This window comes from Natrix helvetica, assembly GCF_964273705.1.
Source record: "Natrix helvetica genome assembly, chromosome: 3".
NCBI lineage: Eukaryota > Metazoa > Chordata > Lepidosauria > Squamata > Natricidae > Natrix > Natrix helvetica.
In genome coordinates this window covers 140,956,150-140,980,155 of record NC_138549.1, presented here as the reverse complement: position 1 = coordinate 140,980,155, position 24,006 = coordinate 140,956,150, and the positions used below count along the sequence as shown (strand labels likewise).

Below are 24,006 nucleotides of genomic sequence, written 5' to 3'. Positions count from 1 at the left end.
GCCTCCCTTGTGAGTAGGGCCCTGAATTAACTGGGTCAGGTCCATGGCTGTCATGGAAGCCATGAACTCCCGAACCCCCTCAGACGCTTCTCCCATCGACGGCAGATTAAAATCCCCCATCACTAAAAGTTTGCTTGCTTAAGGTTTGTTCAGTGCCTTTGATGTTAAAAAGTCTTAATGAATTTAACCTTGTCATATTTTACTATATAAACATAAGGATTTTTTTCTTTTAATTTTTGAAAATCAATTAAGTAAAATGATTGTTTTAGTATTTTGTTCATAGGAGCTTCCATTAGTTTTCCATTCAAGGGATAAACAATATCAATTCCAGTTCCAGCAGTTCTGTAGTATATTTCCAATAAAACTTTTAAGTTTCTTCCCCATATTTTTAATCCTCTTTTATAAGGAAATTTTGTCTTAAATGTTTTATGTTGAATTGTCTGGTTGCTTTTACTGTGATAAGACAGAACATGTATTTATATTTACTGACATAGTGTGCATTCATAGGCTTTGAAGGTATATTCATTATTATTTGTTCTTTTTAAATATTTTTTGTATTTAGCAATACTTTCTCTTTTTGATAAATACTGTTCCTGTACATCATTCAATTAGACATTTAAAAATACCTGTTACGGGAAATGCAGATAATATCTATATTGTAGGAAATAATTAAAGTAGCAATTTTTAAAATTCCGACAACTAAATTCAAGACAAGTGTTGCCAGAATGTATGAGATTGCTCCTAAAAAATGGAATGAGGAAGGAAGCTGGCATGCTATAAAGCATCAGCCTCCAAAATCGTTTTTGTTTCCAAGCCGACCTCGAATAGTAGTCTCCACATGCTTCCTAGAAATAAAAAGAGATTGGTAGCTGTAATCAGTGCTTTACCTACTTATCCAAAAAAGAAAAATATTATTAGAGCTGTCAGTATTTGCAAAGAACTACAGAGAATGGTAGAGAAAGTTTCCTTTCTGATAAAGGTTGTGGCAAGTCACACCCATTGTAGCAGCCATCTCTGAACATCAAAATGACATGTGTGCTCATTGGCCTCAAAAGACTAGGGACTGTTGTTTTTGTAACCTTGTTACAAAACTTTATGGTCGTTGAAAAAATATCCAAAACATTGCTCTTAGTTTTAATCAGTCACAGGAAGCTTTAGGGCAGTGGTTCCCAAACTTTTTCAGTCCACCGGCCCCTTGGTGCTACAAACTGATCCTCAGTGCCCCCCACCCAGTGGTGAAATTCAATTTTTTTTACTACCGGTTCTGTGGGTGTGGCTGGGGGGGTCATGTGACTGGGCGGTTTGCACGACGGAAGGAAGATAGTAACAGTAAAATACAAAACTGCAACAATTGCGCATTTATTCAAAATCCAATTTAAAAAACTTTAGTTAATGTTAATTCAACAAAATTGTTGAACATGATCCATGTGATATCAGGTTTTCAAAGTGATAGTCATTTATCAAGAACCTTAGTAACTTAGTAAACTCAGTAAAATTTAGTAACTACTTCACTGTTCAGTAAATTCTTAATGTGATGGATGGGCTTGATGAAGTGATACCAGTTTTCCAATGTCTGGTTTTAAGTCACTTAGCAGGAGTCTTAAATCACCACGTTCAGTAATCTGGAGTCGATTTCTTTGCTTGGAGAGAAGTTGGATGACCACACTGAAGCCACGTTCCACCAAATATGATGTTGGAAATACAACAAGGAGCTTCTTAACCACTGTCCATAGTGCAGGATAGCGATCAGAAATTTCTTTCTGTAACCAAAACTCTTGGTACGATTTCTTAAACTTTGGCTTCAGCTCAATGTCATTTTGCAGCTCTATGAGTTGTTCCTCCACTACCCCATCTTCCTCAGTATCTGAAAATGGATTTATCACCCAATCTGGAATTTCCATCAAAAGAAGATCCTGATATCATTCAGACATCTAAGTCTTAGAATGTCAGAGAAACAACTTTATCTGGATAGTTCAATAACATCATTGTAATTTTCAGTTTCATTAATTTCCAAACCATCTGCATAGTCTTTAAGATTTGGTGGTCTAAATATCAAAAATGGTTGACTCACATCACACATCTAAGCAAAACTGAAGTACAATCTATTTTACCTTTTTTTTAAAAAAAACCCACCAATTTTAAGATTTGTATTACTGTTTCATCAGTCCCCATCCAAAAATGGCAAGAAACTCTGGTGTCATTTTTTTAAAGCAACCATGGACAGATAATTGCTCATACTTGCCTTAATATTATTGGCCAAGTTTCTTATTGGCTATGCTAACCAAGAGGTGCTCTGGTCATTGTTAACCCTGCTGCAAAATTTATGTGTGCACATATCCACACATACAAAGGCATACAATATAATCTTATCTCCTTCAGATTGCCAATTATTTTGCATGACACAGACATTCTGCCTTTAAATGCTTATGTGGTTTCAATGGCTAAACTTCTGCTCGCTGAACCAACTGTTCAAAACCAGTAATTCCGCAAGGAGAGAGGATGGGAATGGGGATATTTCAAAAACTAAACACATATCCTAAAAGAAAATCCACCCGCGACCAGCATTGAGTGTAGCTTTTATAAATAAATGAGCTGGAAGGGACCTTGGAGGTCTTCTGGTCCAGCCGCCTGCTCGAGCAGGAGAACCTATACCAGAGGTCTACAAACTTGGCAACTTTAAGACTTGTGGACTTCAACTCCAAAGAATTGGCAAAGAATTGTGAGAGTTGAAGTCCACAAGTCTTAAAGTTGCCAAGTTTCGGGACTCCTAACCTATACTACAGTAGTATATACATATAGTATACTATACCTATATCAAAGAAAGCTCCCATGAGTTTAACAACACCCGTATTTCCAAGGCTAGAAACGGAAGATTGCAATGCGAGCTCCCTCCTGCTGGTAATCCAAACCTCCCTAACCAAAATCCACACCACCAAAAGGGAGCGACCACACTTCCGCTCATCCGCCCCTCCCCCCAGTTACTTTTACCCAGCAGCGTCTCTATGCAAAGGAAAAGGATGGCACGAAATATGTGACCATTTTTAAACCAGTGGCAAAGAGCTCTCTCTCAAGCTCAACTAGAATACGATCGATGGGTTCCCCCCCCCTAACAACACCGTGCATGATCTCCCTACCCATCGACCGTTTAAAAAAAAAAAACTTTTCACAAGCCAAGCTGGTCGATTAAGACGCCGGCGGTGTTGAGTGGGCGATTGAAGCGGCGTGTGCCCCTCCTGGGAGGAAGGCAGTGATTGCAGGGGAGGGTGGTGCTTAAAGGAAAACCCGCAGCTATTTCCAGGTTTGTTTGGGTAATTTCGTTGCCCCCTATGCCTCTTAGCGCCCCCCTAAGTCATCCCACTGCCCCCCAGAGGGCGGTACCGCCCACTTTGGGAACCACTGCTTTAGGGCCACAGCATGGGACTTGGGTTCTCCATGTCTTGTGTAGAAGCTTTTTCATGGGGTTGAAAATACTTAAATACGTAAAATAAAATAATTTAAATAATTTAAAATAATTTAAGACATTCATTAAGTGAGTTTTGACCCATTTTATGTCTTTTTAGCCACAGTTGTTAAGTGAATCATTGCAATTATTAAGTTAGTAACACGGTTAGTGAATCTGTCTTCAGTTAACTGCACTTTCTACACTTTGCTTGTTAGAAAATACAAAAGATGATCACATGACCTCAGGACATTACAACTATCATAAATATGAACCAGTTGCTAAGCATTCAAAATTTGAACATGTGACCAGGAGGATGCAGCAACGGTCATAAGTGTGAAAAATGGTCATAAGTCACTTTTTTCAGGGCTGCTGTAGCTTTAAATAGTAACTAAATGAACTCTTGTAAGTTTTGGACTACCTGTATAGACATTTTAAAGCAGTGGATCCCAATCTTTTGAGCACCAGGGGCTGGTTTCTTGGAGAGGTTTTTCCACAGACTGGAGGGAGTGTGGTTTTGTGTGCTGCCTGAATTCCACGGATGAGGCTTCGTTTGTTTGCGTGGACTGGTTTTTGGCATGTTGCGGACTGATGGACTCTCCTGGAGTTAGAGACCCCTGTTTTAAAGCACTAAAATAAGATGAAGTGCTATTTTTTGTTTGCATTTTTGCTCTAAATTTTTTGACCTAGAACCAAATACATCATTTATGTGGCCAAACCCTATTTGATCTGGATGGGAAAATACAGGCTTCACCTCAGACTTAGGGAGGTAGAGTGGGTCTCAGTTTTTATCCCCCTGCTAATTTGGGACATCTTTTGTTCTGGATACTCAGAACAAACATCTTTTGTTCTGGATGGAGTTGTGCTACACCTCAGGCGAAATCTTTGGATAATTGGGGATCCTCCTCCTCTGGCTCAAAGGAAAGGTGACAGCCATGGCTAGGAGAACCTTTGTATAGCTGTTATGTACCAGTTGACATCCATTCATCTGCCAGGAGGCTCTACTCACAATCCCTCATGCCTTGGTCACCTCCCAATTGGACTACTGCAAAGAACTTTAAATGAGGCTGCCCTTGAAGAACATTTGGAAGGTTCAGCTGATGCAAAATACAGCAGCCTAGGCAATTAAAGGTGCTTCTTATTCAGCATGTGCTCTGCAAACTGCATTGATTGCCAGTATGCCTTTGGCTTCCATTGAAGGTTCTATTTTCTATAAAGGCTTGCAACTGGGTTACTTGTGGGAGTGGCTCTTCACTATTTACTCTTCTGTTAGATCTCAGAGGAGAGGGGTGCTATTCCCCCAGAGCAGACCTGGGCATTTTGTCACAACCAGCCCTTTGGCTGCCCCTGTCCAGTTGCATCAGTTGTAAATTAGAAAATGAAATATAAATAGGCACGCCACAGAGGGAAGTAAAAGAAGCCAGTGCACTCCTTTAGTCAGCTGGTGAGATAAAGAACTACTCTATCTCTATGACAAAAGAACATAGGACAAGGTGAGCCAAGGCTCTGTGCTCCCCCTCTGTCAACATGTGGGCGCCTCCAGCAGTATTATGTTCAGCCTACTGATTTGGCCCTTCATAATAGTCCAAATTTCTCATGTGGACCCTTGGGAAAAATTAATTGCCAGTCCCTGCCCTGATTTTGCTGAATGTTCAAAACTGTGAAAACTGACTTTGTTATTCAGCCTTAGATCCCAGCTGTGCGGTTGAGCCTGTATCATGGTTGTATTAACTATTAGTTATTTTATAATCTTGCCTGCTGTATAATTGGAAATGTTTTTTTGCGTTCACTGGGAGCTTTAATCTACTGAAAACAGAATATTTTGATTATAGGAACTATTAAATTACATTAATATTTCTAGATCTTAGAATTGTGCTGCTTTGCATCTTGGTCAGTCTTGTAGGAATTATGTAAAAAAATGGTTTTAACACATAACAGCATAACAGTTGGAAGAGATCTTGGAGGTCTTCTAGTCCAACCCAATTTCTCTTGCACAAGCAGGTAACCCAATACCATTCCAGACAAGTGGCTGTCCAGTCTCTTCTTAAAAGCCTCCAGTGATGGAGCAGCCACAACTTCTGAAGGCAAGCTGTTCCACTAGTATCTCTCTGTCATCTACTTTGAGGTGTTCATAAAACAGTTTGAATTCATATTGAAGTTTGTATTCATAAAGTTAAATTTAGCAGTATTTTGGGGTAATCTAATTAACCAATATTTGTTAGTAAAACAATACATTTATATAAACACATACTTAACAATAGGAGTTAAAAAAACCTGATTTGGATCTAGATAATTATGAGGCAAAGAAATATTAGTGGTGTTTGATTAATTCTTCATGGAAAAAATATTCCCAATCCATTAAAGCAAATATATGGGAAGGCATTTCTAATGTGAGGACACTGAATATGAGGCTACGCTATTGAATGAATTTGTGGGTATAAGGAGATCTAAAGTAATTTATATAAATCAGATAACTTACCTCAATTTTGCTTCACATTTCTCACATAATGCTCTTCTGCTAGGTTGGAAACAGCCCTTCTGTGTGTGGAAGAGGCTTTCCTCTAGTGGAAGGGCTCCTTTGGATCCAAGCCACTGGCTCCAGTGGCCATTTGGAACATATCTAACAATACACAGGCAGTAGAGTGAAAAACCAGTGTCATTAAATGAACAATGCAGATACAGTTATGAAGCTGAATTTCCTAGAAAGGAACTTGGTAGGTATAATTATTTGTAATTTTTAAAACACTCTTTTGTGACAGAGAAAACTTTTTAATAAGGAAATAGATTTGTAAAGATTAAAGCAGCAATATATTCACTTGGTTCGAAATAAATTTTCACCTAAAATGGCTTTGCTTTTAACCTTAAATATGTTTCTTAATTGTGAGATTTACAGGTAGTTGTATAATTGATTGCTATTATATTCATTAAAATATTGTGTAATATTTATTTAAAATTGACAAATATTTTTCAAGTCACCTAATCTTATTTCATATGGACACATTTGTAATGTTTTTCCACTTTGAAAACATAACTGATTTTTAAAATCTGTTCTGTTCAGGAGGAAAAAAAGCAAGAGCAGAAGTCGTAGTCATGATAGGAAGAGAAGCCGCAGCAAGGAGCGCAAACGAAGCCGTGAACGTGAAAGAAAAAAAAGCAAGAGTCGAGAAAGAAAGCGCAGTAAAAGTAAAGAACGGAGACGTAGCCGTTCAAGAAGCAGAGAACGGCGATTCAGAGGCCGTTACAGAAGCCCCTAGTAAGTTGTGTGAAATTACTGTTTTAGGTTTCTTTAAGAGTAAATAAATAGTAAAAATTTTAGCCTGAGAATTTTAGAAACTTCAGTTGTAATATAATTACATTAGCATTTCAGTTTTATTTCATAACCATTCAGTGTAATGGTTATGATACTAATCAGAATATATCTCTTAATGGTAAATGTCAAACAGAATGATAAATGCTGTACATAACACTTGCTTTCTTCTTTACTCCTAGTTCTGGTCCCAAGTTCAATAGTGCCATGAGAGGAAAAATGGGCTTGCCACACAGCATGAAAATAAGGTTTTGTCTTATTTTCTTTAATAATGGATTTAATGGTTTATATTGATATTTATTCCTTTCATAATTCCATATATTTTCTTTTATAGCAGGCGTCGATCTAGGAGCAAAAGTCCTTTCAGAAAAGACAAAAGCCCTGTGAGGTAGGGATTTGAATCTTGCTTAATGTTGAAATTTCCATAACATTGAATGTTGTACACATTTATATTCTACACAGATTTGTCGTTAAAAAAATCCGTTCTGTGTGATTGACTGCTCTTGCAATGTATATGGATTTATGTTTATAAAGAGAATGTGCTAGAAAATACATACACTGTGAGTGTAGAGATAATTGGCAGTGGGATTCTTCTGGGCTGGCATTGCTAACATGCATATGTGTATATTTCAGAAAAGCAAGTTAGAAAACTTTTTCTGAGGATGGGAGATCAATTAAAATATATTGAAGTTAAAAGTATTTTTATAATGCTGTAAAGAGGTGAGATTCCTATACTTAAATATATATCTCCACTGAAACTGCAGGCATCCCTTAGTCATAGGTGTTTGGGTTAAAGATAGCCAAAATTTCTTGTTATATCCAGTTCTTTGTTCCATAATCTATTTGTCTTCTCATATGCATATTTTGCATGTTGAATATTTATTTATTTAATTTATAGGTCACTCATGTCAACTGAGTAATGTGTAAGTTTAAAGCATATCCAATACAATGAAAGCAAAATGAGCTAATCAACTAGAATCTTAATTCATTTCCCAGAGCACATAGTTCCTTAAACTAATATCTGGCTGGGGAAAGGTAGGGATTCAGAGTCTTAAGATGGCAGGATCATTCAAGTCAAACCTCCAGGGAAATGCTATTCCAGAGGCAGGTTTTGCAACAGAGAAGGCATGAGAGCTTAGCATTGGCTATCACCATGTTCCAGTGCAGATTCTGAAAGGAGGAGAATACAAGTGATCTTAATAATGTAAAAATCAAATCTGTTCAAATCTATCTTAAATGTGTTTATATTGATATAATAATATCAATAATAATTACTGTTTTTTCAGAGAGCCTATTGATAATCTTACTCCAGAGGAACGGGATGCTCGAACAGTATTCTGCATGCAGCTTGCAGCAAGAATTAGGCCAAGAGACCTGGAAGAATTTTTCTCTACTGTAGGAAAGGTATGATATGAAGAACTCTTGACAGTTCTTTTAATTCCTTCTGGGTTGTTCTAAGATATTTATTTCTTTTATTTTATTTATTATTAAATTTCTACATCATCCATCCCACCTAAATGATTTTGGGCAATTACAACAGCATAATAAAACTATAGTAATACATGAATGAAAGCATAATTTAAAACCAGTTATAATAAGTTAGAACATGCAAGTGAAGATAAACCAGGTTAAAAATTCAAAGATTAGGAGATTAATAAGGCAGCAGAAGAGTCTTTGGACCACCAGACGTCGCCAGGACTGCATCCTGTATCTGTGTAGAAGGTATGGCAGAAACTGGTGGCAGAGTCAAAAGAATCACCCTAAAATGTGTGTGTAGCCACAAACCGACTAAATCCATCTTTTCCTGAATGCTGTTGGCCTTTATCTAGCACCAAGATACTGTTAACCATAGATTCCTGTGCATGGACACCATTAGCAATAAATCAATTTAATTAGAAATTCATTTGTGGTCCTGGTATTTTGTGCCTGACACCACACTAACTGGAAAGCCAGGTCTTAATATTCTTCTAGAAAACTAGAAGAGTAGAGGCTCACCTCGCCTTTGGGTAGGATGGGAGCAGCAGCTCAGAAGGTCCTTCTTCTAGATCTCATTAGTTTAAAATCCTTGAGTGACAGGACATACAGCATTCCCTCCCTGCTTGACCTGATGGCGCTGATTGATGTAATCGGGAGGACACGGTTTCTCGGGTATTCTGGTTCCATACCTTGAAGGACTTCAAAGGTGATAACTAATATATTGAATTGAACCCATAAGAGAACTAGCATTCGGTACTGCTCATTTATATGTGCCATTCGAGGGGCGCCCAAAACTGCTCATGTTGCTGCATTCTGCACCAGTTGCAGCTTCTGAATACTCTTCAAGGGTAGTCCCATATAGAGCACATTATACTTGTCCATCTGGGATGTGAGTAGGGGCATGAGTGACTGAAAGAATAGCTTTTCAGTCCAGGAAAGGGCATAGTCAGTGTACAACCTTGAAGTTGAGGAAAGGCCCTCCTAGACATGACTTCTACCTCATTAGTCCAGGAAGACCGCTACCCCCAGATACAGAGGAACCATCTACCCATAGCCAGTCTGTTTTACCAGGGTTGCCCCCCACCTAGCCTCCCAAACCCTGTCCACAAAACTGTCACCAGCTCCCAACATCAAAACCTACCCCAAAGGATACCATGGTTGATGGTATCAAAGGCAGCTAAGAGGTCAAGAAGAGCTTGAATGGATGCACTACCCCCATACTGCTCTTGCCAGAGGTTATCTAAAAGTCTCTGTCTCTTATCTGGGCCTGAATCCTTCCATAAAAAGAGAAGGTGGGAAACTGGACAAAAATTGTCCAGAACTGGGATCCAGTGTCAGCCTCTTGAGAAAATTACAAAGTCTTCTATGTATCAAAATATTTTATATATAAACCAGCTTGTATGATTTAACTGTTACGATATTATTAATTTTACTTGGACATGGTTCTTCATCGCATGCATACAGTATATATTATGTACTCTTGGAAGCTCCCTGGTGTGCATATACAATGCCAAATAGATAAGTTTTCTTATGTGGATGGAATCTGTTGTTAAAACCTCAGAACACTAAGTAATCCTGTATCAGGTTTGAAAATTTCAAGTAGTGGTTTGATTTTATATATAGTGGTATATACATATTAAATCCATTAAAGCTTTCAACCAAATAAAACAATACTTCAATTTTTTTTTCTAGGTCCGTGATGTACGCATGATATCAGATAGAAATTCAAGACGTTCAAAAGGAATTGCTTATGTAGAATTTGTTGATGTCAGCTCAGTTCCTTTGGCCATTGGATTAACTGGGCAGCGAGTGTTGGGAGTGCCAATTATTGTACAAGCATCTCAGGTAAGTTTGACTTGAAATCTTTTTTTAGTGCTAATAGATAAGGCTTGATCTGATAAGACTAAATGATTCCTCGTTAACCATATTGCTTAATGTGTTGTTTCTAATATAGTTAACATTTTTAAAACTAGTAGTAGTATTTTCATGATTATTCAAAACCTTAATTGAAATCTCAGCTGCCTGTTATGACTGATAGGAATAGTTTGTGAGATATCATTGATTCTCTTAATCCTTTTCCATCTTGGCTGATTATATCCAGTAGATCTGGCTTAACATTCTGGATTTTGTGAGAAATATTATGAAAGGACAGGTGGTTTCCAGTCTCTTTAGAAGAGACGAGGAGCTGGCTTATTTTGAAGACATTAATTGATCAGTAGCAATTTTTTTATTCGGAGGAAGTAAGGATTCAAAGATTGCTGGAAAATTCTAGGAACTATGTATTATCCTGAAATTGAGTTTAGATTGATTTTGCAGTAGACACTACCCTGTGTAACTTCTCAATATGAAAGACAAAGATAGTACTTTTCAGTTAGTTTTTATGATTTTCTTTAACTTTTGATGCCAACAAATAATAAGACTGTTTATGTGACAAAAACTTTTAGCAGAAAATAGAACAAAATCTTGAAAGTAAAATAAAAGTATCAGCTGTGTTAGATAGCTCTCAAATATAAATGTTTTTGTTCTCTAGCTTACATAGCTAATATAACAGAAAGATTTGGATTTTGCACATAGAAATGTTTCCTCGTAGAATGCAACATAGTTTATACTACTGTGTATAGTAATCTATAGTGTTTCCTGTGTATATATATATATTTAGGCAGAGAAAAACAGAGCAGCAGCAATGGCTAATAACTTACAAAAGGGAAGTGCAGGCCCCATGAGACTCTATGTAGGCTCCTTACATTTCAATATAACTGAAGATATGCTTCGTGGAATCTTTGAACCATTTGGCCGGGTAAGTTTTTTTTCAATATAGTATCTCTGTTTAATATTCAACACAAATGAGTATCTTTGTGCTTAAAAATCCTCTTACAGTATCATAATTTTTAATGTAATACAAACTTATTATAGAGCCAAGACAGTCTAGGGCTCAATATTGAAATACAGTAGGAGAGTAGGGACCAAATGTTCCATGCAAGAGGGAATGTGTTTATAAATCATGGGCTTTTCTTGTCCAAGTACCTGTAGAGAACCTGTCTTTCCTTATTCTTTGAACATGGAAAGGAAGTTCCTTGGTATAATGCAGTATGTAGGGTTTTATAAGTAATTACAGGTACTTGAGGTTAGGCCTAGAAGCCCATTTGGTTACCAGTTGAGCAACTACAGTGTTAGCATTCTCCTACAATAGTCACCAAAATTAGTAATCAGACTGCTATGCTTTGTATTAGCTGCAGTTTCTGAAACAGCTTCAAAACAGTCCCAAACAGAACACATTGAAAATATGATTTTGTATGATTAACAGAATTTTAGCATCAGAACAACTCAAGAGATATAAAGCTGAAATAATGATAGGTGTAAGCTTAATAAGTGAAAATAGAAAATTTAACATTTTCTTATTAAATCTGGAATTATACTGTATATGTACGTTTAAAAGCACACTGAATTGGGTGTTCATATGTACAATTAATGTAATTAATATAATGGGGTTAGGGACCCCTGCTATCGCTGATTGATTTCAAAGAATCTAAAATGGCTCCAAATAAACAGTTACTCCATCTTTTACTATTCCTGGAATGTATTAGGAAGAATAAAAGGCAATATTGGAGAAGGTAGCAGGTATTTTCCCTGGCTGTTCACCAATATTTGAAACTTTTAAAAAACTGTTTAACATTCACCCTACATTAAAATATACCGTTTCCCCCAAAATAAGACCTCCCCAGATAATAAGCCCAATCAGGTTTTTGAGTGTGTGCGCTAAAATAAGCCCTCCCCAAAATATGTAAATGCATTTGCAGCCAGTCCCCGCCATTTCCTGGTGGAGGAACATGCACCCCACATGCCATCTCTACGGAATGTCCTCGCAGGGGCCGCTCCCACAAACCCTAGCTACCTTCTCTTAGTTGCCGCCACAAAAAGAGTGTCAGGCCCAGCAATGCTAAGACTGGCAAGAGTGTGCCAGAAACAGAACCTCTGGCTTTCTCCAGATCAGTTGATCCACGGGCCGAGGTTAACAGGCCTCTTGCACCTCAAAAATAATGAGACCTCCAAAAATAAGGCCAAGCACTTATTTCGGGGGGGGGGGGTCGGTCAAAAGAAAATAAGTGTGTATGTGTGTGTTTGTATACATACATATATATTTTAATACGGGTAATTTGATCTTTTTCAGATTGAAAGCATTCAGCTAATGATGGACAGTGAAACTGGGAGGTCCAAAGGATATGGATTTATTACTGTAAGTTTATATATTGGCATATATGGGCTAGGAGACAATAAATTAACTCTTAGTTATAATAAAAGTACATCAATTATCAATCATAACGGAAATAATTTCAATACATATAAGAAATATATTTTATATTGTATAATATGTATGTTGCCCATTGTGTTCTAAATGGGGGCAGCATATGTTCTTGAACAGGCATCTATCTTGACTCCCATCTATTTTTTAAGATATTGGAATTATTCTAGGACAGCGATGGTGAACCTTTTTTGGCTCGTGTGCCATAAGTGGGGGAGCGCGGGGGGTCGTGTGCAGGTGTGCCGCACCCATAATGCAATGTGTGACTCCCCCCAGTGCGCATGCACGTACTACAGGCGCCCGCCCCCCCATTTCTGCATGCTTTTATCACCCTCCCCAGGCTCCAGAGGCTTTATAGGAGCATGGGGAGGGCGAAAACAGCCCCCCACCCGACCCCCGGAAGCCCTCCAGAGGCTTCAGGGACCTTCAGGAGGCTTCCCTGAAGCCTCCAAAGCAGTCAAAACGACCCTCCGAGCAAACCGGAAGTCACTTCTGGTTTGCTCGGAGGGTCGTTTTGAGCGCTCCGAAGGCTTCAGGGACCTTCAAGAGGCTTCCCTGAAGCCTTCGGAGCACTCAAAACGACCCTCCGAGCAAACTGGAAGTCCGTTCCTGAAGTTGCGGTTTGGCCGTAGGGCTGGTTTTTTGTGCTCCGGAGGCTTCAGGGAAGCTCATGAAGCCTCCGGGTGGGCAGGGGATGTTCTTTCCGCCCTCCCCAGGCTCCTATAAAGCCTCTGGAGCATGGGGAGGGCAAAAAATGGCTTTAAAAAAGGGTGAACTCAACTGACAAATGGCTCGCGTGCCACAGGTTCACCAGCACTGATCTAGGATATTCTACAAGATCCCTACCATATTTTCAATCTTTTTTGCTGCATGCTGCCATGAGGCCTTTGGAAGTACAACAGCATAAAAAAAATAATAGTATAAGAAATCCTCACTTAATGGCTGCCCTATTAAGTTACTGTTAAAATAATATGGATGGCACTGAAAAAGAAATGTTATGAACTTTCCTTGCACTCCCCGTATTTTTCAGAGTATAAGACGCACCAGAGTAAAAGATGCACCAAGATTTTGAAGAGGCAATTTTTTAAAAAAAAATTGCACTCTGCAGGCCTCCCCCCCAAACACCCCCCCCCAAAAAAACTAGGAGGCTTGTAGAGTGCTCTTGGGGGCTGGGGGGGGGAACGAACAAAAAATGGCCTGTTTTTTGCGAAAACAGGCCCATTTTTTTGTCCAAAAAAAAGGCCATGCATAGCCTTTAGGAGGCTCATAGAGTGTTGCTGGGGGGGGGGATCGGTCTGTTTTTTGCTCATTTTTGCCCTCCCCAACCCCCAGGAGCACCCTGAAAGCTGCCTAAGGGCTATGCACAGCCTTTTTTGCAAAGGAGCTGGGTTTTCAGGAGGCCAAAAATGCTGTATTCAGTGTATAAGACGCACCCAGATTTTCAACCTCTTTTTTGAGGCAAAAGTGCGTCTTATACTCTGAAAAATACGATAAGTATTGCAGCATCCCTATGATCGCGATCACCATTTGCACACTTTCCAGCTGGTATCCAACACACAATGGAGAAGCCAGCAGTGAAATCAAAAGTCATAGTCATGTAATGTCTAGCTTAGTCATTGCTTAGTCCCAACTATGGTCAAGCAAAGACTAGATGTAATAAATGTGTGAACAAACATAAATGTTTTTGTCTCTTTTCACCCTTTTATACCCTTGTCTGTTCTTTAGGCTACCTGTTTTAGTTTTGTATCTAAATTAAATGTAGGCAACGCGCTGTAACAGTTGCTTCAAATGATAATTATGTATTTTAGTTTTCAGACTCAGAATGTGCTAAAAAGGCCTTGGAACAATTAAATGGATTTGAACTGGCAGGTAGGCCAATGAAAGTAGGACATGTGACTGAACGTACAGATGCATCGAGTGCCAGTTCATTTTTGGACAATGATGAATTGGAAAGGACTGGAATAGATTTGGGAACAACTGGTCGTCTTCAGTTGATGGCAAGGCTTGCTGAGGGTAAGTGAATTAATAACACTACTATGTGCTTCTTCCTAACGTTTCATTAGTTTGCATGTCATCCTTTCTTTGTTCTTTCAGTATCTGACGTGTCATAATTTTCAGTATTTCAATAAAATGAAGAATTCATTATGATTTTCATAGTGGATTTAAACAATCACATTTATTCTCAAAACTTTATAAAATGCATGTCCTAGTTAAAATAGATCCCAAAAAAAGATTCAATGAGTTTTTTTTATTCCAGGTACAGGTTTGCAGATTCCTCCAGCTGCCCAGCAAGCACTGCAAATGAGTGGATCATTAGCATTTAGTGCTGTAGCAGGTAAAATTAATTTTTAAATTGTTATATGGATGTTATTCTAGAAAAACTTGAAGTAACAGTTTTGCGTGCTTTTTCTTGGAAGCAGCCACTCCTTTACTGAAGTGTTTTCCTTTGGCAAGATATTCATCATGAATTTATATAATGAAAAAGTTACTTCAGGCTAGGACAGCAACTGGGATTGGAATTGCTGTGACTAAACCATGCAGTTGTAGAGCAGGATGTCTTGTGATTGCACTGCTTAGTACAATCATCATTGTCATTAAACAAGGACTGCACAGTTAATTGAAGACTTCATGTGACTATGACTTCCTGCCCATTTTCCCTGCACACTTTCCCATTGACTTTGCTTGTGGGTAGCTAGCAGGGGATGTCAGAAATTGTGACTGGCTTATTATTAAATGTAATCACATGACCATAGGGATACTGTGATGGTCAGAACTCCAAGGACCGGTTGTGACTACTTGTTCGGAACTATTTAAGTTTGAATGGTCACTGAATGGCCATAACCAGAAGACTACCTGTGCTTAACATTTTTTTACTGAGGGAAGTCTCTTCTCAAGATGTAATAGTACTAAAATTTTCCAACATTCTTTTTCAGATTTACAGACAAGACTTTCTCAGCAAAGTGAAGGTGAGATTTAATTTAAATATTGTGTACCATTTAAGAACTGGTCACCCACAGTTCCATTAGCTTGATTGCCATTTATTAGAAGTAATCTCAGGATTTCTTCCCATATTTAGAGATGGCTCTTACTAAGATAGATAAGCTTTTTCAAAAATTCAGTGAGGGTCATGGCCAATTCAAAAATTTTACTTAAATTAATGAATTATAACTGCAGACTGAGTACTATATTAAAGGTTTAGAAGGCAAAAAGCACCAATATTAATATAAATGCAGAATTACAGAATCTACTAAAAGCCCTTTAACAAGCACACTCCAGATTCTGCAGATAGAACTGAAACAGGCCTGCCTATCCTATACAAAGTTGTTCTATGATTAAAGATTGAAATTGTTGGTGGTGACTTTTTTCTAATCTGGCGGATTATCAAAAGTAATACTTTAGAGAAACCAACTAAAATGTCACATATATCAAAATTATTTCACAATAATTCAGTACTTAACCTCAGGTCAGCCAAGAAAATGTTTAAGCAAACTCTTGGAAACAAATACTGAATTTTTTGTATGAAACTTTTTTATTTTCTCCAAAGAAACTAGTGGGTTATTTCCTCCAAGGATCAAGCTTGTCTGCTATCAGAATCATCAAGTTTGTAGTTAAGACTGTCCAACTGAGAAATCATTTAATAGATCAAACTAGGATAATATGAAACGCCAATATTAATACATATTTACTTAATTAACTGTATTTTTATCTTTATATATTTGCATCTATTTTATTTTTGTACATTGGTGCTATCAACTGACTAATCAATAATCAATAAAATAAGCAAGTACGTTACTTGGCATGTTTTGGTACATTGCTTGTATGTTGGAATGTTACTGTGGTGATCCATGGGCTGTCTTACAATTGTTTGGTTTTCCTGAATATGCCAAAATGACTGGGACAATAGGAGGAGGAAGAAGTGTTGGATATATTTGCCATTTTGAGTTATTTGTAAAAATTATGAAGGCAAGACACAAATAATTATAAATAGATAACACTCATATCTGTAACCTTTAACTGGCAAAATGGTAGGATAAATGCTTTTTCCTTTCCTTATCCAATACAAGCAAGAGAATGTCTGAAATCAATTTGTTCTATGGACTACCTATCATTCACCCATTCCCTCAAAATCAACCATATACATTATTTTTTTAAATTTCGTCAAGCATGTATTAGATAACCTATATAAGTATAAACATGATTATGAATACATAAAATGGATACAAATACAAGGGCAGAGACAGTAGGCACACTGGTGCGCTTATGCATGCCCCGTAAAGACCTCTTAGGAATGGGGTGAGGTCGACAGTAGACAGTCTAAGGTTAAAGTTTTGGGGGTTTGGGGAAGAAACCATGGTCAAGAAACCATAGTGCATTCCAGGCATTGATTACTCTGTTGCTGAAGTCGTATTTTCTGCAATCGAGTTTGGAGCGGTTTACCTTAAATTTGTTATCTATTGTGTGCTTGTGTATTGTTGTGGTTGAAACTGAAGTAGTCATTGACAGGTAGGGCATTGTAGCAGATAATTGTATGTACTACACTTAGGTCAGACCAAAGGCAGCGTAGTTCTAAGTTGTCTAACTGGGAAAATGCAAGTAACCACATAAAAAGAGCAGATGTGCTACAGAATTCCTGGAAACCTGGCATTTAAAGGAGCTATCAACAGATCAGTTGAACTAGGTAGCATCCATTATCAAGCATCTGATTCAAATCTTATATAACAGACTAACCCTCCAAGGCTAGTCAGAATAGAGCTAGCATAATTTCCAGTTTTGCTGAAATATAAAGCAGAATGTGGAAAAATTATGCTTTCCCTTTTCAAAAAGTATTTGAAAATAATTGTGATTTACATAATCACATAATGAACTCATGTCCACTGCTGCATTTACCCTTTATGGACGTGAAATTTTGCTCTTTCAGACCCTACTTGTAATTGAATTTATTGGCTAGTTTTAGTTGCCAAGTTGTTACATAGAGATGGGGCTAAATGTTGATCTTATAATTGTCTAGTCATTCCTTAGCAGTATGTCGGAAGGGCTCCTTTTGGAGGCAGTATCTTCACTGATAGGATTAGTTTTGTGGATTCAGAATTAAAATCTTTGCTTAAGAGGAATTGCATTTCATAATAGAATTATATTTTTGTGTGTACATAAACCAAAATAAAAATGACTGAAAAGCCATGCTATGTTTTCTTTTTCAGTCTTGGCTGCGGCTGCTTCTGTACAACCACTTGCAACACAATGCTTTCAGCTGTCCAATATGTTTAACCCTCAAACGTAAGTTAACCTGATTTAGTTTTCTACAATTTTCTGTATTTGGTATAAAGACATGAGTTTATTCCCTTCTTAACTTATTCTGCAGTGAAGAAGAAGCTGGCTGGGATACAGAAATTAAAGATGATGTGATTGAAGAATGTAACAAGCATGGAGGTGTTGTCCACATCTATGTAGACAAAAATTCAACTCAGGTATGTTTTTTAAAACATATCTAATGATAGCATTATGGTTGAGCCCTTTAAAGTTTTATAAAAGGATTCATGCTATTATTGTATGCAATATATGGATTCCTTTTCACTGTTTTTTAACTATTCTAAAATGAAGTGTCACAAAAATTGATTTGTTTGTGCTTTGGGCCACTTCACTATGTAAACCATTCCCATTTCCCGTAATTAAGACACAAATATAATAAAATAGTATACAATATAATATTATGACTGCCACCTCTTCTTAGGATTGGGAACAATAAAACCACACATCCATTTCATCTACAAAAGCCTTTCAATGCAGAGATAACACAGTTCTAAGTGTTGTATAGTTTTATTGTCAAAAGGCAACCCATGTATGCTGTGTTGCAAAAATCTAGATATGAAGAAGTCATGACTGTCAACAAATCTCCAATTTTAAGAAATCTGCCATAAATCCAAAGCTTTGACCATGTCTTAAAACCAGTGGTGGGTTCCTGCCGGATCGCACCGGATCGCGCGCGCTCCCTTTCAGCGCTCCACCTGGCTCGCATGCTCCCTTTCAGCGCTCCACCTGGCTCGCGCGCTCCCTTTCAGCACTCCACCTGGCTCGCGCGCTCCCTTCCGGCGCTAAAACCGGAAGTACGGTCTTGCCCCGCCCCTGGCGAAGCTGAGGAAACATCTCCGTTCCCAGCCGAGCTGGTGGAGCGCAGGCAGGCGTCGTCGCTTCGCCAGGGGCGGGGCAAGACCGTACTTCCGGTTTTAGCGCCGGAAGGGAGCGCGCGAGCCAGGTGGAGCGCTGAAAGGGAGCGCGCGAGCCAGGTGGAGCGCTGAAAGGGAGCGCGCGAGCCAGGTGGAGCGCTGAAAGGGAGCGCGCGCGATCCGGTGCGATCCGGCAGGAACCCACCACTGCTTAAAACCTAATCTTCCAGCAGGAGCTGTGAGTCCAGGAGAACACTGCATGACAAGTCTGCATGTTACAATGGAACATGACTCTATCTAGAAGTCAAAGAGTCAAAGCTTTTGAATCATCAGTCACTCTTAACTTTGAGATTAAGTCTGTTGCTTCCCATCCAGTATCTAACTACTTTCAGGCACCAGGATAGAATTTTATTCATAGCTAATGCTGGTCCAGGGATCAACAATGTACTGACAGCATCTCATCCTGTACTGGGTGGATAGCCCAAAGATGCTTTTTCAAAACGCAACTGGACCTTCTTTGTTTTTCCTTGAAGATGTTTGACTTCACATCCAAGAACCACCTTCAGTTCTAAAGAATCTTGGATTAGAAGCAAAATGTATTCAAGGCAAAACAAAGTCCAATTGCCTTTTGAAAAAGCATCTTTGGGACAACCATGACTGGAAAACTGAATCTCCCTAGACAGGTATTGGTGGGTAATTTTTCCCAATAGCTTCCTGCAAATATTGAATAGTAAAGACAATGTACTTTCAATAGTATATATTGAAAAACCACACTTCACGATTCTTCATGTTGGAGTGCCCTGGGGATATGATCTTTCCCTCCCTCACTGACTGGAACTACCTACTTGAGAGAAGAATCTCTGCAATATACTACTTAAAATCTGAGTGCTCACAGTTGATAGTACCAACAGCTGTTAAAGTTCAGCAGAACCAGGAGATCATATTTCCTCTATACAGGTCCTACCAGCATCAATCTTTCACTCTTCAGTCTCTCTCTTCCAAGACCCAAATTACATTCTTCCATCCTCTAATTTCAAAGAAATTGACATGGGACAAAAACAATTTTTACTACTCCAGTAATGGTTGTGTACCTTTGTGATATACATCTGTTGGAGGTGTCTTCCTGGTTGTTACTCTACCTTTGAGTGGCAGCCAGCTACACCTATCCATATTATTTAATCTGACAACCACAGGTCGATCTTTTGCTCATCTCTTCATTCATCTTCTGAATTATTATTTCCTCTTTTCATAGTCCATAACAATTTTAATCTTATCAAACTGTATTCAGCTGGATGTTCTATTGGGCTTTTGGCTTCCCTCTCTCTTCTATCAAGATAAATTCAATCTCAATGCTATGTCATAGATAATAGAATTATATGAATATTACAATGTTGAAAATTCAATATAAAGTTTTTGGAACTATATGGAATGGGAAAAAACTCACCATTTTTAATTCAAATATGATATTTCAACCATCAAAATAGTGTGTGCAAAACTATCTGGATCAACCTATCTATAAATATTGGTTTCTAGTTTGAGAAGAGGGATCTCCACAGTCTTGCATTTATTTTGGTTGCATAAGTCCTGGAGCGTTTTCTTCCAAATGCTAACAGGTGTGTCAGTAACAGTCCAGACTATAAAGTGGTTATTTATACTTTAATTTGCCTGTTGCTTCAGGAGACCATACTCAAAAGCTCTGTATTGCACTGTTCTTTTTAAGTATTGAAAAATTTCAACAATTAGCATTTATTCAAAATATTGTTTATCTGAGATCAAGTGTTAAAATCATTAGATGGGATTGAATGGTCACTGTATATTGGGTTAACGAGCAAATAAATGTGATATTGTTAAGTGAGAAAATGAGGAAGTCCAGGCAATTTAAATGAATTGTTTATTGCAAGCTGATGCTCTACAAGAAGCTACTAACAGTCAAAGCAAACAAATGGTAGATAAGAATCAATGGAATTCAAGGTGGGCTGGATTTAGATCTCTTCTGGGACTCAAGACTAATGATATGTTTGACCCTTCCCTCAGGCTCAGCCACCTATAGATACACTCTCAGATTTACTTATTTGCTTTCACCTTAGTCAAAAAATTGTGCTGGGTGTTTTAACTGTTAATGATTTAATGCAAATTATTTTTAAAATTAAGCATTGGCAAGGACAAATGTATTTTTACCAATTTATTTTTTCCTAAAATTTCTATGCCAACGCCTGTTGATTTGCAAGAAAAAATATCAATTAAATTTGTTTGAGCATTAAAATGGAGAAAAGCAAATAGTTGAAGAAAATAAAATTGCTAGGTAGAGTGAATCTATGTTGTATTAAAACTTTTGTGTTTGAAACCTTTAACGGGCAAAACCATGCATTATAGGGCAAAACCTTTTGAACCAAGACACCCACATGAGCTAACTTACAGAATGAATATGAAATCCAGGATCCATGATTCCCATGAAATTTAAATTTTTATGATATATTTTACATATATAAAAAACATGACATAGCACAAAATGTCATAAAACCTTTCCTGTGGTCAACTTCTGAAGCTTGACTGCTATACAATTCAACATAAGCTACTTTCAAATGTAAGCCTGTTGCCTGCCATCCAGATACTGAGAGAGGACATCAGCAGCATCACTTAGCTCACCAGGATGAAGATATATAACTGGATAACATGAGCACACTGATGTTTGCTCACCTCATGGCAACAGATGATCTCACCAGGCTGAGATGGTATACTAGATTCAAGCTCTGGTGAACTCTTCATCAGGACAAGGGGTGATAGTATCTGCTGTGACATGATGTGGTGGTGCACCTTTTTCCTCTTTGAACATTTCCCCGAATTTTCAAGAACTTTTTGGATGAGGGCAGTACATCAAAATCTCTGTTATTACTTGGAGGCATTGAATCTGGTAAGGAAATGGTTTATGGGCTGTCTAATAAATTCTGTTTTTTTATATTTTAGGGCAATGTATATGTCAAATGCCCTTCAATAGCTGCAGCAATTGCAGCTGTCAACGCATTACATGGAAGATGGTTTGCAGGTAAGTCAATACTTAATATATTATAATATAGTATAGCTATAATATGGCTAATAGATATAGATTAGGAATGGAAAATTGGAAAATTTGCTCTTTCAGGTGCATCTTCCATCTTCCATTAGTATCTGCCCTACTATCACCAACTCCTTTGGGTCAGGAGAGAGTCTGTAGGAAAAGGTATTTTTAAAATGTTGTAAAAGTACATTCCCCAAATTTAGTTTTCAGTGTTTTCAACTCTTAGCCATTTGGTGACTGACACATACTGTCAGGAGCCAATGAAAATTGCATTTCAAAAGGAAAACTTTTAAAGAAACAAAAAATTATTTGATGTGATTCTAGGGATAGTTTAAGAGATGTTAAATTGAAAATTCCAAATTTAGGAGAGTTAACAAACGTAATGAATTGATTCAAAGAGAAGTTTGAAATCATGCCTACTTTGTATAATTTGTCTTGTTTGTGACAAATTGCCCAAGGAAATTTAGTCAATAAGGCAGATAAGGAAATATTTCTTATTTTACATATGGCTGAGACTTAGACAAACACATGAAACCTGGTTGCTAATTCCAGAGTTCTACACAAAGGGCACAGCAATATCACACAGCAATAATATGCAGTGTAATCTACATTATCTTTACTATACTTAGTACAAATTGGTTTATCTTTATGGGTAGGAACCAAATGTCCAATTATTACAAGCATTTAACATTCTTTTTAAAATCATCCTATGCGACATTTTATCTCCTGAGGACTTGTTTTTTAAATAAATGTTTCACATGGGTCTTGTGAGTGTGAGGTTATAGGTTTAGTTGAGTCATACTGAATGATGGATATTCATTATAGGATTGTAATGTGAGTTATCTAAAATAAAGCTGGAAGCTGTTTCCTATATTTTATAGGCATTGCACTTTGTCCTATTAGATGTTAAGGCACTTTGTTTTCTTCTCTTACAGGTAAAATGATCACAGCAGCATATGTTCCTCTTCCGACATACCATAATCTTTTCCCAGATTCTATGACTGCAACTCAGCTCTTGGTTCCAACTCGGCGATGAAGGAAGATTGAGTCAGTTTTGTACATAGCTATTTTTGGAGGAAGACTTGAGTTACCTTTATTTAGATGAAAACAAAAGGCAAAAGGTGTAAAGTCCTTTTGTGTACATTTCCTGTTACCTTTAAAGAAATATATATAATAAGCAGGAATGCTGTGATTATTCTCATGATTAGCATTCCCACTGTAAACAAAGCTGACTACTTGTTCTGCCTTGTAATTCTTGTACATTTAGACTTTTGGCTAAAGTATGGTGTAGGAACAGACATAGGTTATAGAAAAGATTTTTTTTTCTGTAAAAGATGGAGAGGACATTTTTAATGTTTTGGAAGCCTTCCTTTTAATGCAGAAGTTGCATTTTACATTTATTAAAATGTAGATGCTCTGCTAAAGGTTAAAATCAGATTTAACTGGGCATATTTAGTGTGTTTTGTATGGATTGAAAATTGAAGAGGCTACTGAACAATTTTCAGTCATCTGATCTGCTCATGTAATGTTGAACAGCTGGTAAAATTGAGAGGATTAGAAGATTTTATTTCTAGATGGTAACTTTTGATTGTCTCTGTAAAAGTTTCTTGTAAATAAGGTGTAAGGTGTGTTTAGAATTCCAAACAAAGCTATCTCTGCATTTCCAGATTAAAGTTCCAATGATTGCAGGGAATGTACTTAATTAAAAGTTGAAGTAGGAAATGCAGGAATATATTTTGTCTGGTTGCATATAATCTCTGCTCTTTTTTAAGCTCTGTGAGCTCTGAAATATATTTTGGGTTACTTCAGTGTGTTTGACAAAACAGCTTAATATTTCTATCAACAAACAACTTTCATATGGCAACAATCTTTGTAAGAACCACTCAAATAAAATTCTCTCAAAGGCCTCCAGAAGAATTTTTTTTACAAAACTGAAGATTAGCTTTAATCAACATTAAATCTCTTGAGCAGCAGCCTGATTTGTAATTTGTGTTTACAGAATGAATCAGCAGTATAGTTAAATTTTACAGAAATCCTTACGCTTAACAGAAAAATCTATTTTTCTATGTCCATATATTTCCTTATTAGAATTTTCAAGTATCTGTCTCCGTTAGTGGTTTTCTTCACTTTCCTCTGCACAGAACCATTCAAAGAATTTCTTGCATTTTAAGAACAATTGCAGTTTTCAAGATACTGGGGTGGGGGGAGCCTGGTTATTTTTAGGGCCAGTTGAGGAGGACAGTTGTTGGTCAGGTAAACTGATTTTTC

At 37.6% G+C, this 24,006-nt stretch overlaps 1 protein-coding gene across 8 annotated transcripts in view; it reads left to right on the top strand.

Annotated features, from left to right (window-relative positions):
- Window positions 1–23,645, top strand: part of RBM39 (RNA binding motif protein 39) — a 35,798-nt gene extending 12,153 nt beyond the window's left edge. For 3 of the 8 annotated variants that reach the window (XM_081946361.1, XM_081946360.1, XM_081946367.1), the window contains 14 exons: window positions 6,498–6,692; window positions 6,929–6,994; window positions 7,081–7,134; window positions 8,033–8,150; window positions 9,915–10,067; window positions 10,882–11,019; window positions 12,391–12,456; window positions 14,331–14,535; window positions 14,780–14,857; window positions 15,456–15,488; window positions 17,721–17,796; window positions 17,882–17,987; window positions 21,648–21,726; window positions 22,674–23,645. In XM_081946361.1, coding sequence (XP_081802487.1) covers window positions 6,498–6,692; window positions 6,929–6,994; window positions 7,081–7,134; window positions 8,033–8,150; window positions 9,915–10,067; window positions 10,882–11,019; window positions 12,391–12,456; window positions 14,331–14,535; window positions 14,780–14,857; window positions 15,456–15,488; window positions 17,721–17,796; window positions 17,882–17,987; window positions 21,648–21,726; window positions 22,674–22,774 — 1,468 coding nt within the window. In that variant the 3' untranslated portion in view covers window positions 22,775–23,645. Of the gene's footprint in view, window positions 1–5,961; window positions 6,154–6,497; window positions 6,693–6,928; window positions 6,995–7,080; window positions 7,135–8,032; window positions 8,151–9,914; window positions 10,068–10,881; window positions 11,020–12,390; window positions 12,457–14,330; window positions 14,536–14,779; window positions 14,858–15,455; window positions 15,489–17,720; window positions 17,797–17,881; window positions 17,988–21,647; window positions 21,727–22,673 lie in introns of all 8 variants that reach the window. The other 5 variants (XM_081946363.1, XM_081946365.1, XM_081946364.1 and 2 more) reach the window with 3 other exon arrangements.
- The last annotated feature ends 361 nt before the right edge of the window (window positions 23,646–24,006 follow it).